General features: G+C 40.1%; 3 protein-coding genes across 6 annotated transcripts; 1 reads left to right on the top strand and 2 right to left on the bottom strand.

The window, feature by feature from the left end:
* Positions 1 to 332: 332 nt before the first annotated feature.
* On the bottom strand, positions 333 to 9666 carry LOC104805379 (DExH-box ATP-dependent RNA helicase DExH17). Of its 3 annotated transcripts, XM_019201577.1 has the most exons (31): positions 9567 to 9666; positions 9369 to 9456; positions 8888 to 9010; positions 8449 to 8632; positions 8168 to 8329; positions 7594 to 7831; positions 7437 to 7473; positions 7305 to 7351; positions 7114 to 7151; positions 6960 to 6981; positions 6652 to 6864; positions 6401 to 6557; positions 6263 to 6314; positions 6084 to 6155; positions 5945 to 5994; positions 5720 to 5837; positions 5570 to 5633; positions 5420 to 5503; positions 5221 to 5346; positions 4948 to 5144; positions 4661 to 4849; positions 4293 to 4544; positions 4100 to 4149; positions 3907 to 3924; positions 3723 to 3805; positions 3351 to 3525; positions 3194 to 3231; positions 2797 to 3096; positions 2308 to 2706; positions 740 to 885; positions 333 to 633 (listed from the first exon to the last, which is right to left on the bottom strand). In XM_019201577.1, exons 3-30 carry the CDS (start codon positions 8953 to 8955, stop codon positions 821 to 823), a joined length of 3498 nt encoding a protein of 1165 aa, XP_019057122.1. In that variant the 5' UTR covers positions 8956 to 9010; positions 9369 to 9456; positions 9567 to 9666; the 3' UTR covers positions 333 to 633; positions 740 to 820. The 3 variants fall into 3 exon arrangements, with proteins under 3 accessions (XP_019057122.1, XP_019057123.1, XP_010528238.1); XM_019201578.1 differs by lacking the exon at positions 9369 to 9456; XM_010529936.1 differs by lacking the exons at positions 333 to 633; positions 740 to 885 and having other exon boundaries at positions 1003 to 2706.
* Positions 9667 to 9987: 321 nt separating this feature from the next.
* LOC104805381 (putative cytochrome c oxidase subunit 5C-4) lies at positions 9988 to 11184 on the top strand. 2 transcript variants are annotated; one of them, XM_010529938.1, is made up of 2 exons: positions 9988 to 10095; positions 10590 to 11184. In XM_010529938.1, exon 2 carries the CDS (start codon positions 10625 to 10627, stop codon positions 10823 to 10825), a length of 201 nt encoding a protein of 66 aa, XP_010528240.1. In that variant the 5' UTR covers positions 9988 to 10095; positions 10590 to 10624; the 3' UTR covers positions 10826 to 11184. The 2 variants fall into 2 exon arrangements, with proteins under 2 accessions (XP_010528240.1, XP_010528241.1); XM_010529939.1 differs by having other exon boundaries at positions 10052 to 10095; positions 10605 to 11184.
* LOC104805380 (cysteine-rich receptor-like protein kinase 42) lies at positions 11019 to 13817 on the bottom strand. Its single transcript, XM_010529937.2, has 6 exons — positions 12939 to 13817; positions 12738 to 12848; positions 12259 to 12609; positions 11917 to 12151; positions 11685 to 11829; positions 11019 to 11561 (listed from the first exon to the last, which is right to left on the bottom strand). The coding sequence occupies exons 1-6, from the start codon at positions 13693 to 13695 to the stop codon at positions 11196 to 11198; spliced, it is 1965 nt and encodes a 654-aa protein (XP_010528239.1). The 5' UTR covers positions 13696 to 13817; the 3' UTR covers positions 11019 to 11195.
* Between the last annotated feature and the right edge of the window lie 382 nt (positions 13818 to 14199).

Below are 14199 nucleotides of genomic sequence, written 5' to 3' on the forward strand. Positions count from 1 at the left end.
TATTATAAAAAATTATTTTTAAATAATATTTTTTTTGACAATTTATATCAAAATGCAATCGCAACCGTAATGAACCATTCACTTCTAACTGTACCCACCCGCAATCGCTACCAACAGCAACTTCTCAACCAGTCAGTACTAATCATTTATAATCGCTATCAAACGTTTTGAAAACGCTGTCACCCGCAACTACAACCGCTGCGGTACAACCAGTCGAACCCTATATTTTATTGTGTTTGAAATTATATTTATTATGATGGAGGTGAGTATGACCAAATAAAATTAAAAATCTCAAACTCTTATATTGTATGTATATATATCTTATTCTAGAATTGACCAAACAAACAATGGACAGGATTCAAACTTGGTTCAAATTCCGCAGTCCAATTTATATTTTTAAACCCTCCTTTTTGTGTATGTAATCGATGTTTCGTAGTACATCATTTTAACAACCCTGCAACTTTTTTTCACTCGAATAAATAACCCTGCCTCAAAGTTAAACCTATCCTTTTTTCACTTCATCTTATGTTTACATCTTACTCAAAAAGTAATATGTCACAGGAAAGGTTTGGGTTTACTTATCAGCTCGTGGGTCCCCAGTGGGCTTCTAGAGTATACGTGGCCTCCAAAAGCCTAAACCACAAAGTATTCTTTGTCATATTAAATTTAATTTCGAATTACCATAAAAATACACATATGCGTGTACATGTATACACATGAATTACTTATATTATCTCACCCAAGAAAATTCAAAGTCCCGTTTCCGCATATGCCACGTGGACGGTCGTAATTTATCCGATGACGACCGACCAAGGGCGAGTCAGTACCCGTTCGGGTTGGATACCCTTTCTGTACACGTGGAAGCCTCAAACAAAGCCACAGAGACTTGAATCAAAGAAACCCAACGGTCGTTAGAAGCAGTTATATTTGTCCACCGACACCGAAGTGCAGACAAACAACTAAGGTAAGACTAGGCCAAGTAGCTACACCTAACGCCGTTAATCAACCACAACCGAGACAGATGTTTACTAAAAACCTAAACAGTAAATTTTTTCTCACAAAAAAATTACACACTAATCCTTTTACGTAGTTTCCACATGTTACCTGCGTACATACTCACTGCTACACCGTCCATAATAGAAACCTGAGACAAGATCACGCTATCCATTTCTTTGGCATTTGACACTTGCTGATCTACTAGAAGTAGTAATTAATACCTCCTTCCAGTTATTTGATCAATAATATTTGAAAAAGTGAATCAGTCTCGTTGACCTACAGTTAAATCTCAGCAGTCTAACCTTTTTCTTTCCATTCTTTTTGATAAAAAGGCTTCGTATGTTTCCAAAATTTTCATTTCTATATATTTCTTCGATTCTTAGAATTTGTTTTTATAAATATTGACTTTCTTTTAATATTTTACAAAATTTAGATAAATACAGACTTATTCAATGCCTATATTTTTTAATATTACGCTGACCATACTTATGAAAATAGAACTCCTGAAATATTGTTATATTTTTCAGAAAATTAATGCTCTGATAACCCCCTTAAGAACGTGTTGTTGTCCTATTCATCTTACTTAGTCGATACGGAACTAAAAAATCCTACTGGGTTCTAAACTAACCGGTCCAAAAATCTGCCACGTTGAATTTGTTCACTCTTTAGCATTACACATGTTATGCAAGGATTGGGTTCAGGGTGTTTCCTAGATTTCAGGCACCAGGGGCTCAAAATCTTTCTGGCCTCTACTCTTCAAAGATCACGTCTCCTTTCTCCTTTTTCCCATGGGCGGTGACGGTGAGGTATGGAAAGTCGTTTTCTTTTAATTTATTTTGAATTTTGTTTTCCTATGGTTCGTTAGAAAAGTTGAAGCGACGGGTGAAGCTGACGCGTCTTATCCTCTAGTTGGTGGGTTGCTTCAGTACCGTTAGTGGAGAGGTACCGTGGGGTCGGAAAAAAGGTTTAGCTAATTTTTGTATCCCAGACGCCATGCAGTTCGTTTGAGAACTTAGTGAACAGCACGTAGTTCTCTTTGAGGAAAAGTGTTTTCTTCTTCGGCCCATCTATGGCTTATTTGGGCCGAATATTTTCCTTAAGCATATCACTACTTACAAAGAAGTTAGAGCCCATTATTTGTGCCTTTTTTCTTCGCCCTAATGGGTTCCTATTGTTTTCTAAATGCTCTTTTATTTTTCTTGAGGGGTGTGTAGATGCCGATTAACAAGGTGGACTAAATGGAACGAGGAAATCAAAGGAACGAGAAGATGCTCTTGAATCCAAGAAAAGAATCAGAGTCGTCGGACTTACCTGGGACCAACGAGCAAAGGCCTTTACGCTTCATGGTATTGAACTGAGATGACCCAAGCTCCTCCTCCTGCTTGGTGTTTCTCTTCATCATTGAAATATCAAAGGACAGCATTTCCACGGGTGACGGATCAAGAGCGACGCTTGCCCTTTTCAGAGAAGGGCTAAGCATTCCGTACGCTCTACTGCAATTCTCTGAGGAAATGGCCTCTGCGTTCCCACCTTCTAGACAAGAAATGATTATAGGATCTGCGTTTAGGTGTTCGATACCTGAGTGATTGCTTCGAGGGAGGAAGTTCTGTGGATGGTCGATCTTCGATGCGTTGAGCACCGGGAAATTCTTTGACTTTTTCCGAATGTGATCGAATATTGTTTCACCCGAGAATGGCCTTTGCGTTTCACCTTCGGGTTGAGAGACCATGCATGAGAGCTACGAGTTAGAGGCTATGCAGAATGATCGTTAAAGGGGATGAGATGAAAACAAAGGTTTACCTTGGTTCTCCGCAGGGTTTATATTTTGTTCATCGTCTTTAGCATCTGTACGCAACATAGGATCTTGCGGAATTTGATTTCTCGGTGTTTCTTGAGAAGCATGGAATTCAGCACTGAGTTCAGGAAATTCCCCCCGTAAGCTATTTCTTTTCCGAGTTGGTTTTTCTGGTGTTGGAGAGGCGGGATTCCAAGTGCTCAATGAGGGAAAGCGCTTTGCCTTTTCACGTATGTGGTCAAAGACTGTACGTTCGTTGATGATCATGCAATCATCTTCTTCCATTGAAATATGAGGCTCATTCTCTGAAAGGAAATTTTACAATTAGAAGCTGGTAAAAGAATCGAGCAAGACAAAGCAAAGAAGCACCCGTACAAAAACTGTGTTTATGTATCGTCTTACCTTCTCCTGAATCTTCATCTATAAGTTTGAAAGTAGGCCTGCAGAAATTGCAAAGGCAACAACCAATTCCAGGAGAGAATTGGATCCATGAAAACTTGGCGATCCTGGGACAAAGAAAGAATCTTTCTGCTAAGGAAGCAAAAGAAGATGTACTCACATGGAGGTGTTCTGATCCTTCTGGGCCGACATGCTTGATTCAATTTTGTTATCCTTCTCTACTTTGCACACATCCGAAGAGGGATGACGTCGGGGTAAACTGGTCCGGCGTTCATAATTTACTTTTGCGCTGTTGCACTTCTTCAGAACAAGTGTCTCATGGAGATCAAGACCAACTAAAAAATCGAAATCCACGAAAAGTGATTTTGATAAGTTGGTAATCTAGAACCATGTGTTCTTCAGTATATTAATATGCATTTCTGGCTACGTAGACAAGCCAAGTCATTACTTCCAAAACAGGTAAAAGAAAAAAGACAATCCAAACGTTTATTAAAAAAAAAAAAGACAATCAAAGTCGTTCAGAAAACTTAACTGTATTCCTCAAATATGAGGTCAACCTTCACGGTCACTTTTGCTTGTTGAGGCCTTTCAAGGAGTATGGTTGTGCTATAGGGGCTAAGGTCATGAGGGAACAATGAGGAAAGTGGCCGTGCTGTAATGTTAGATGAAGAGCAACATTTGGTTAACGATGTCCAAATGATGATAAGTGTGCATACCTGGAGAAATCATCCATTCTGCAGTCAATAAAAATAACTTTGATCAGATATATAAATGCTACAAGAGCCTTGAGAAAATATATTGAATCAACCATGATGGTGACTATGGGAGGAAAGGTTATGTGAAGTAACTGGAGAAAAATCACTGAGAAGTTTGGTTAATCGGAAATCTTTTTGTAAATGAGCCCAGTACCTTATTTTCTCGTGAAAATGGATGAGGTTTTCTTCCTCTGTACCAACAATCTGCCAGAAAAAAGTACAGATCATGAAATAATCTAGAAGTTATTTTTGGTTCATCAATCATGAGCAACAGAAAAAGGATACATGAAGATGTAGTGTATTCGGCTGGGTTATGTTAGGAGCATATAAAGTTGCATTGAACCTACCATATCAGCATAGTGTCGTTTTGTGGATTGGAGAGGCTCTGACAGCCTTGTCAACGTGACTGCTATTTTCGATATGCCTTGCTTCTGGCATTCAACTTCTCTGACCGTTATGTCTACTTTTGGTGGAAGCGACGATAGGGACTCCTTGATGTGATTCCCAAAAGGATATTTCCGACCAGTGACAATCTCTATCCTCCTTGGATCAGCTTCAGCAAGTGCTTCAAATGATCTGACTCCCATTGAGTGAAGTGCCTGCAAACGAGGTTCGTTTCATACACGAGATGCCGAGATAATGAATTCACTGAAGCATCTGGGACAGGCATGGTGCATACACTCGCATACGGGAAAAAACATCAAATAAATATTACCTTTGCTGTAACCATCCCAATGCCAAGCAATTGTTTCAGCAAATATGGACTGTCATCCCAAAGCTTTTGATAGAGCGATTTGGTTAGAAGGGTTGAACTTAAAAAACCCTTGTAATTCTTTTTGTATACAAAGTACTCCTTCATGCATCTAGCAATTCTGCATCCATTCGAACATATCGAGTTCGCATCCTGTGGCCAAAGATTCAATTTGTAACGACATAGCTAAGCATCAAGGGCGATTAATAACAAAATGGAAAGGATCCACAGGTATGTTTTAACTGATGGACCTGAGTCATAGATAAATCATGTGCTGAAGGATCCCCAGTCAACCAATCATTCACCAGCACAAATACTTTCTCTTCCCTTGTTTGGATGCGTTTCTTTCGCTTTCCTTTATTATCATTGACGTGGAATCTCAGTCGCCCTTCCTTGTCCATGTTTATATCGTTTAAGGTCTTCTTCTCGTTGCGTCTGAGTTGTATCCCTTCATTTCTCCAGGTAAAGACAATGAGTTCATTCGTTCACTTGCGGAGTTAATCACTAAAAAAGATTTGACTTACAAGAAATCTCCTCGGCACGGCATACAACATGAAGAGCTTCTTCCAAACTGCAGACTGCTGGCGCATGCATAATGTACTTCATTGTGTTGAATTTTAGATAGTACTTTGTCATTAACCGTCCTGGTTCTACAGAAAAAAAAAACACAAATCTTATATATTTTGAAATGCCAAAAAAAAATATATCATCAATTTCTATCACCTTGTGGTTTCAAAACAAAACCATCTGAGTCAGTCCAGATCATCTGATAGCGTGACAACTCGCTGATCTTCTGAACGCAAACCTCTGGAAGGGACATAAGACAAGTGAGATAAACAGAGAATGACTACAGTAACTATGCAAACAACTTACCTTGCAAATGCTTCTCTACTCGATCTTTTGGAATTCCTTTCCTAATAGCATAGTTCTCTGGGTTCTGTCCAACAACAGTATCCAGAATAAGTCATATGATAAAAAGCAATTTGATGGAGAAAATCACCAAGAAGAACCATGAGATCATACCTTTTTCATTCTCACGTACAAGTAGGAGCACTTCATCCACTCAATTGCCCGTGTAATATCGGAGATAGTAAGCTGAACTATTTCTGCCGTTAGGTGCTCCGTTAAGCATGGAAGCAATCTGTAACATAAAACAACAGAAGACAATTTCATAAAAACTATCAACGGCTTTTACTGCATAAATAGAAAACAAAAAAAAAAAACAGAAGTTCATTGGCAGATACATACTGCGATTCAACTATTTCACATCCACTCAAGAGATTCTCATACAGATGAACCTGTAATCATGTGATGTCACAAATGAGAATAATGCAAAACGAGGAAATAAAAGTAAGAGTTTAGGAAAGAGTAGATGCATGGAAATAACTGTTTCTCTTCTAGTCATAATTATAACCATTCCTGTATCATCAAAGGGCGGTCTTCCTGCCCTGCCGCACATCTAAAAAAGAAAGATCAATTATTTGACCTCGAGACTACAGTCCGATGGTCTGTTTAGATAATTCAACGAGTTTCAGTATCACTGCTTTACAAGCTCAAATTCCATACCTGCAGTATCATGGATCTATCATACTCCATATACAGACCTTTTTCTTTGTTACTGAAACAAGATCAATTTTGAAGAATATAAAGGTAAATTCCAAATAACTACTAATCATAGAAGTTCAGCTTCAGAGGTAGACTTACAAATGTTGTGTTGATTTTATGATGACTGTATGTGCAGGCAAGTTGATTCCATGAGCAAGAGTGTTGGTGGTGCAAAGAACTTGGACGTCTCCACAAAGGAAGAGTCCCTCTACAAGACTCCGATCCTTTTGCGAAAGGCCACCATTGTGATAACCAACTAATTGAAGCGTTATCATGCACATCAACTTGCAGAACAATGTCGAAGCAAGTTTACAACCAACAAGCTGAAGAAGCAGATAAATAGAGCATACCACCAAGGAGAATATAAGATTGCATTTGTTTGTCACCACATGCCAGTGAAGCTTCTCTTAGTCGGTCAAGCTGTTCTTTGCTTTTGATAAATGGGTTTGAGTACCCATAAGTCATTGCAACCTGAGCAAGTAGCTGTGCTGCCTCTTGTGCTCCTTTTCGTGTCGAACAGAAAACTAAGGCTGATTTTCCTTTTGAGTATTGCATCAAAATGTCTGCAAATTTGTGATTCCAGTCTTCAGAATAGTGGAAGACAGCACACTAAGAAAGACACCAGAAACAAAATAATATTGTGATATCTCTGGCTTACCGTAGATATAGTTTTGGAGGCGCTGGATATGAACCACAGAAAGCACGCGGAAACAAGAAGTGATTCAGTTAATTCTTCTTTATTTTGTAAAGTTCATAACGCGGAGAAGCAGAATGGCTAAGGCTATAAAAAGCAAGTTGTAGTGAATGTGTGCCTTTTCAAAGAGAAAGTCGTTCTTCGCAGCTGCATAGCCTGAAAAAAAAAGGTGATTATATTTCCTTAGAAATCTTGGAAACAGAAAATCATCCCTCTGAGCTAGTTTTCTGGTACACTGCAGTTGCTTGGGGTAAACGGTAAAGTAAAGAAATCGACAAGGATAACAAAAGTTGAAGGCATTAGTTATACCAAAAACTTTAGTCGTCAACTTTACAGGTCTCATTTCTTCGCCGAACCTATAAAATATAGGAAGGTCTCAATGAGACAAAAGCAACAACTTGCTGAAAAAAGGAAATATTTGTCACAATAACAAACATGTACCTCTTAACACCTGGGGCAGGAACCTTGAGCCACTCCGCTGCAATTACAAAGCACATAAACAAAGTATCACTGGCTTTTAGTTTCTACACACCAAGAGAGATTATGATTAATTATACAAGCTTCTCAGCAAATGAAACGATTTTGAGCTAAATTTTACCTAGATCCTCGATATTTGGAATTGTAGCTGATACAGCCAGAAGACGTACATTGGCCAAAGGACTTGATCTCAGTTCAGGACTACTAGAAAGAATCTTTATTCTACTGACAATTGCCTCAAGAGCAGCTCCACGTGGATCATTGAGCAGGTGAACTTCATCAATAAGCAGAAGAGCTATATCACTGAAAAAGCCTAAGCCTCCACTGGTTACACGATACCGACTCACTGCATCAAATTTCTGAACAGAAAATGTATGAACTGAGGCGATGTTATCCATGCTTGAATTACCCAAATGTTCAAACATATATATAATGGAAAGAATAATGGAAATGTAATGAATTGCCTGTGTAACTGCGTTCAGGTCGGGTATCAGGAAAAAAAACTGTAGGTAATCAACTAAGAATCAAGTGAAAAGATGGACAGTGAAGAGAAGAGCTACAATTCAGTGCCCAGAATCAGGGAACCCAAGGACTTATATAATTTCACAAATATCCGGCGACACAAAAATGGGGCATTATATTACAGATATGCTAAACATAGGCGCACCTCTGAGAATTTGAATTTGGCTATTTACCTCAGGTGTAGTCAAAATAATATCTGCCTCTTGTATATTCCTTATGTTGTAGGTTTCATTGTCACCTGTCAACTCCAGACAATTAATGCCCCACGAATTAAACTTCTGGCTCCAGTCCCGTAACTTCTCTTGTACTAAAGCCTTGGATGGGGATATGTAAACCTTCAAATAACATAAGGAAGTTAAATAAAAGAAACTATGAACAACAAAACAGAGTATTGATAGACTTACTGGACAAAGTTGGGGAGATAACATAGCGAATAGTACAGACAAGAACATACTGTTTTAAGAGTTCCTTTAGCATGGTAAAACCTTCCTTCCTTGGAGATAGACTTGGAGAGAAGCCTCAAAATGCAAAGTTCGAAAAGCACAGTTTTACCGCTTCCAGTTGGTGCTGAAATTACCATGTTTGTATCCGAGTGGAAGCACAGTGGAAAGCACTCACTCTGCAGCGAGTTGAAGTACCTGAAACAAAAGGGACGGAAGCAACACAGGCACACATCAGACACAAAAATCCGCATCCATTGAGAACTCCAAAAGATCATCATCATGATCCATAACAATTCAGATGCAAATAACATTAAGATCAAAGAACACTGAAATTTTGCGAAATCAGCAACTGAAAGACACATAAAAGCAACAACGAGGAATTACAACACAGAGGATCGAAGAACAACCAACACAATTTATCAACAAACAACAAGTGAGACGGGATATTACCTGAAACTAAAAGCTGAACGGAATGGTACAGGCAAATCTGAGACAGATTTCAGTGTGTCGGTGTCCATGACCAAGATTAATCAACTATCTTCACTCTACGTCAACACACTTAGTAGCCAGTCTCTGTGAAAGCAATAAACCAACAGGGAACCAATAAACAAAGCCTTGTACACAAAGCAAAACCTAAAAGCCACATCCTGAAAGTGATCACTTCGGAGATCTGTTTGTACTTCAAAAGCAGATTCAATCCATCACTATCGTCAAATTCAAAACGGGAACTGCTGTAATCTCGACCCAGAAACTGTTTGAATTCTCTAATCTACAGATCGATAGAGAGAGAGAGAGAGAGAGAGAGAGAGAGAGAGAGAGAGAGAGGCAAATTTGAACTCTGGGGCTAAGAGGTAAAGAGCGTATAGACGTTGGCCATGCGTTCAAGATCTTTTTTATTACGTTCAAGATCTCAAATCCTCCCTAATCCGACCTTCAAAATCGTATTCCTCTTGCCAGATTTAGGAGAATACAGGTGAGGAGGCTCATGAACTAGCCGAACTCGCAATATTCTGCTCAAACTACATCACATTCCAACAACGAAAAATTAAACCGTTTCGCTGAAACTACTCATACATTTCAGAATCGCCGATCGGATTCAAATAAAGAACAGATCAGAGATCAATCTCACCAGGATCCAGTTCGAATCAGCATCCAAGCCACAGAGCGAGAGCGAACGAGCGAGAGAGAGAAGAGAGGCAAATTTGAAATCCGGGGCTAAGAGCGTAGAGATGTTGGCGACGTGTTCAAGATCCCTTTTATTACTTACACAGAGACCCCAATATGTATACTAAATTACGTATACACCCCAAAATTACAATTTCGTCCTTCCCGAGATTTTCAAATTCGGTGTAGACGTGGCTCTACTGTTGAGCCGACGTGTGCACAAAGAGCAGATTACAAACATTTTTCAAAAATAATATAGCACCTTAAATAATCTAATAATGTAGAACCGTCGATCTTTTTCGGTCACATACAATCTTCAATCTCAACGGTTTATTTAGCTCTTCAAGAAAGTGAGTGCACGTAAGTCTTTAGGCTCGTAGTAGCAGATCTTTTCTCTCCATTTATTCCTTGAGTATAAATATTTCGTCTCTTGAAGCTTCTCTGTTTCTCCATTGTTCGAGCCTTTTCAACCTGAGAATTTTTTTTTGCCACAGGTAAGTAATTGCTCTATCTGTTTCGCCCTCCTTTTTTTTCCAATGAAAATCTTGAAATCAGTTATCCTGTTTGATTGCTGAGAAAATCTACTGATAGCTTTCCAGCAAAATCCGTGCCTGCAGGAAAAAAAAAGATGAATCGTTTTCTGCTGTAATGTTTTTTTTTTGTTAAAGTTTCTGCTGTAATGTTTCTTATGCTACAAAGTTTATTGTTGGAAAAGAAATTATATACTCGTAGATGATCTGCACACTACTGCATGTTGTTAGAACGCGTTAGAACTTTGAATATAAAAGGTTAATCACTTGCAACGATCCATTGTATGGTCTGAAATTTGGTTGAATTGCTTAGATCAGTGCCTTCATCTACCATGAGGACCCCTGTTTCTGAATTTCTTACCAATGTAATATCTAAATTATTCACATTACCACTTTCATTCAGTGAAAAATTCGGTCTTTGTGAAGTGCAATTTATATACGAATTCGATTATTTGCAGACCAAACTTTTGCAGGGAAGAAGAAGAAGAAAGAAATGGCGAGGGTTCCAAAGATTGCAAAAGCTGCTAACAAAGGTCCAAGTGTAGTCAAAGAGATAATCTACGGGATATCCCTCGGCCTTATAGCGGGAGGGTTATGGAAAATGTATCACTGGAACAGCCAGAGACAAACAAAGGAGTTCTATGAATTGCTGGAGAAGGGAGAGATCAGCGTTGTCGTCGACGAAGATAAGTGATCGCGTATGTTTCCTTCTCTACGATATTTAATGCGTTTCGCCTTCTTAGTAGCAGAGGAAGCAAGACAAAGTGAGGCATTTAGTATGTGTGTTGCAAGATAAACGTCGCATGTTCTCTTCTCTGCCATGTTTTGAACTAGTTTTCGTGGTAATAAATCTGAATCTTGGAAATGCAAATGTTTTGAGTTCAAGATCAAGAACTGCTGGAACGCGTGCACTGAACTTTCAGATGCTTGGACATGGTTTCCTGATTACTGGTGTTTTGTATCTTGATGAAGATGTTGTCGCTTTAAATGAATAATCCTCTGCAGCATCGAGTTTTCGACGATTTGCATACAGAGGCCCAAAAAAAAAAAAAAGTATCACCCTTTTAACTTCTCTGAGTTCCCGAAGATTCGGAAGAGGTGTAAGAAGGTGGTTGATCCATTCTAATCCCTGTGTTAGATGTTGTACTGTTGGTGCTATAAGATCTGGTGGAACCCTCTGGTTCAGCCAGTGAATTGATCCTGAGGAAAGGAGGGCTGCTGGGGATGGGAATTCCGCAATCTCTTTCCGTTAACATTCGGATGACTTCTGTCATGGAAGGTCTGAGTGTAGCCGAGGCTTGCGTGCATAACAGCCCCACTCGAAGGGTGGTAAAGGCCTCGGCCTGTGTTTCTTGCGTCTGAAGCAACTCATCTTTCAGACATGGGTGTAGGGCTTCTTGCAATCTGTTTAGTGTATAGAGCTTCCACACCTGTAAAACCAAACAACAATCAGGAGATTAGCAAAATTTGGTTAGATTTGTTAGGAGATGAAAATCTAACAAGAACTAGAAGAAATGATTCAACGAAAGAGGTGTTAAATTTGGATTCTTTACTCTTTGTAGGAGAGAGCCAAGTCCCGGCACGAAGACGCTGTTTCTTGTGCCGCAAGCGATCTCGAGAACAAGAACTCCGAAGCTGTATACGTCTGCTTTCTCCGTGAGCTGCCCACGAACAACGTACTCCGGTGCCATATAACCCCTGCATAATAAAGCCCATCAGAACAAAAGCGCATAGAGAGAGAGAGAGAGAGAGAGAGAGAGAGAGAGAGAGGAATCCAGTGCTTACAGGGTTCCAGCAATGCCGGTGCTGAGATGGGTTTTGTCATGGCCGAAACAACGAGCTAATCCGAAATCCGCGATTTTGGGATCGAGTTGCTCGTCGAGAAGAACATTGCTTGTCTTGATGTCTCGGTGTATGATTCTCACCGGAGAACCACCGTGTAGGTAAGCCAACCCCTCTGCTGTCCCTTTTATGATGTTTAGCCTCTGTTTCCAGTTCAAGACCTTTGATCTCTTATCGTCTGCAAATGACCAAGAAATTCACTATCTTTAGGGCATTTTTCAATTTATACTCTAAAAGAGAAACTGGTAAAAGAGGGAGGAAGAGAACGATGGAAAGATTAATCACCGAAAAGAAACTGGTCGAGGCTCTTGTTAGGGACGAACTCGTAGACTAAGAGGCTCTCGGGCCCTTCGATGCTGCAGCCGAGAAGCTTGACGAGGTTCTTGTGGTGGATCCCACTGATGAGGTTGACTTCGTTGAAGAACTCCTCCACCCATTGCCTCGTGTTGAACACCAGTCTCTTCACTGCTACGCTCTCCCCGCTCGCCAGTGTTCCCAGGAAAACGGTGCCGTTTCCTCCTTGCCCTAGTATTCTCTTGCTGCTGAAGTAATCCGTCGCCTTCTCTAGGGTTTCGTACTTGTACTTTGTTCTCGAGTTATTGAATCTTGCCGATATTAGCCCGAGATTTCTTCGCTCTGTGCATTGCTACGATGCTCAGCATTGTACACGCTTAAGGGAAAAATAATAGCGAACATTTTCGGTCCATATGATTATATTCTATGTTGCATAAAATTTTTGTATAACCTAAAATTTGAAGATTCACCTTGTTTAGTGTTTGATAACTTGGCAAGAATAGCATACGTTGCAAAGAGAAAGACCGTGACGAGTGCAAACGTTCCCAAAGCAATAGCCACAATAACTCGGCTTTTAGGTCCTGCCCAATAAAAAAAAAAAAACTTTTTTTCCATATTTATATTTATAGTGGAAAATAATAAAATGGATTGATTTGAATTATATTTCTTACCATGAGATTCGCCATGGCCATCGTTGTAAAACTTGTGATCAGAATACCTAATGTAACACCCAGTGTTCATACCTCGTCCTTCTCTCCTCGAAACGCACCGTTTCACTTCCCCTACAGCTTTCTCCAAGCAAACTCTACATCCTTCTTTTCCCACGCTCTCCCAGCACTGCGCGAGCGCGTGCGCTCCACGTTCCTCGGCGATTCCAAACCCCCCGTTTCCAACCGCGGTTCTAACGGCGTTTCCCATCGCGCGGTTCACGTGATCGCTGTACTGGAGGGGATCAACCAAAACGGTGTCGTTGCTGCAGAGGTAGTTGTCTGACGTGGCGGAGACTGATTCGTCGTAGAATCTGTAGTCGTCGTAGCGGAGGAAGCAGCCGTCGAGGAAGATCCGAGCGGCGGCGGAGGGGAGGCAGCGAGGGAGGCGCGTGCGTGCAAGCGCGAAGCAGAGGAGGCATTCGGTCTTGGATAGGTCGTCGTGGCACTGAGCCAGGGCGTAAATGGCTGTCGTTTTGGATCGGTGAAACGACGTGGAGTTCACGGAGTGGGTGACGAAACGGCGCGTCGTTAACTCCTGCGACAGAGATCGCATTTCTTGGATGAAGGTGAGGATGAAGCCGGGATCGGCGGAGGAGCGGTTTGCTCCGCCGCAGAAGAGGCCGGACTCGGTGGTTCTTGGATCGGAGAAGGAGACGGAGAAGAATAAGAAGGAGAAGACGGCAAATATATATGGTGGTTTTATGGTCGGGAAGTACATTTTTTTAAAAATTCTTGTTTTTTTTTTTTGGTATTTCTGTTGCAGAGAAGCACGAGGAAAATGGATGAAAGGATGATATTATGAATACGTACACTAGAATGTCAATGTTATAAATTATGTAATTTATTTAAGAAATGTGGGGAAAAAAGAAGAGAGCTTCAACCAATACACCTATTTCACGTAGTAGTATGAACGGACAGACAGGAACATGAAAAACAAGTCAAATGAATGAGTGGATGCAAAGAGGCGAAAAGAACGTCAGAAACTTGCATGTGCCTTTGTAATTACAAATATTACATATTTCGTACGTCCTTAAAATCAATAACATATTAATACATTATCATAAAAAAGAGTTTCCAATTGTAGAAGTCACGACATTTTTTTGTTATATCGTTTATATTCATCAAGCGATGTCATATTTTCGTTCATGGAGAGTTTTTTATTCCACAAAACGAATTATATTTAGGATAACAAAAACAATCCATATATAAATAATCTTTCCCT

The sequence above is a fragment of the Tarenaya hassleriana genome, unplaced genomic scaffold, assembly GCF_000463585.1.
Source record: "Tarenaya hassleriana unplaced genomic scaffold, ASM46358v1 Cleome11, whole genome shotgun sequence".
Taxonomy (NCBI): Eukaryota; Viridiplantae; Streptophyta; class Magnoliopsida; order Brassicales; family Cleomaceae; genus Tarenaya; species Tarenaya hassleriana.

Coding starts and splice junctions, on each gene's coding strand:
- LOC104805379 (XM_019201578.1), bottom strand. CDS start 8,955: ATGGACACCGACACACTGAAATCTGTCTCAGATTTGCCTGTACCATTC. Junction 8,330..8,448: donor CTAAAGGAACTCTTAAAACA/GTATGTTCTTGT, acceptor TGTTATTTGAAG/GTTTACATATCCCCATCCAA. Junction 6,865..6,959: donor CCTCCAAAACTATATCTACG/GTAAGCCAGAGA, acceptor ACAAATTTGCAG/ACATTTTGATGCAATACTCA.
- LOC104805381 (XM_010529938.1), top strand. CDS start 10,625: ATGGCGAGGGTTCCAAAGATTGCAAAAGCTGCTAACAAAGGTCCAAGT.
- LOC104805380 (XM_010529937.2), bottom strand. CDS start 13,695: ATGTACTTCCCGACCATAAAACCACCATATATATTTGCCGTCTTCTCC. Junction 12,152..12,258: donor CCTCGACCAGTTTCTTTTCG/GTGATTAATCTT, acceptor GGTCATTTGCAG/ACGATAAGAGATCAAAGGTC. Junction 11,562..11,684: donor TTGGCTCTCTCCTACAAAGA/GTAAAGAATCCA, acceptor TTGGTTTTACAG/GTGTGGAAGCTCTATACACT.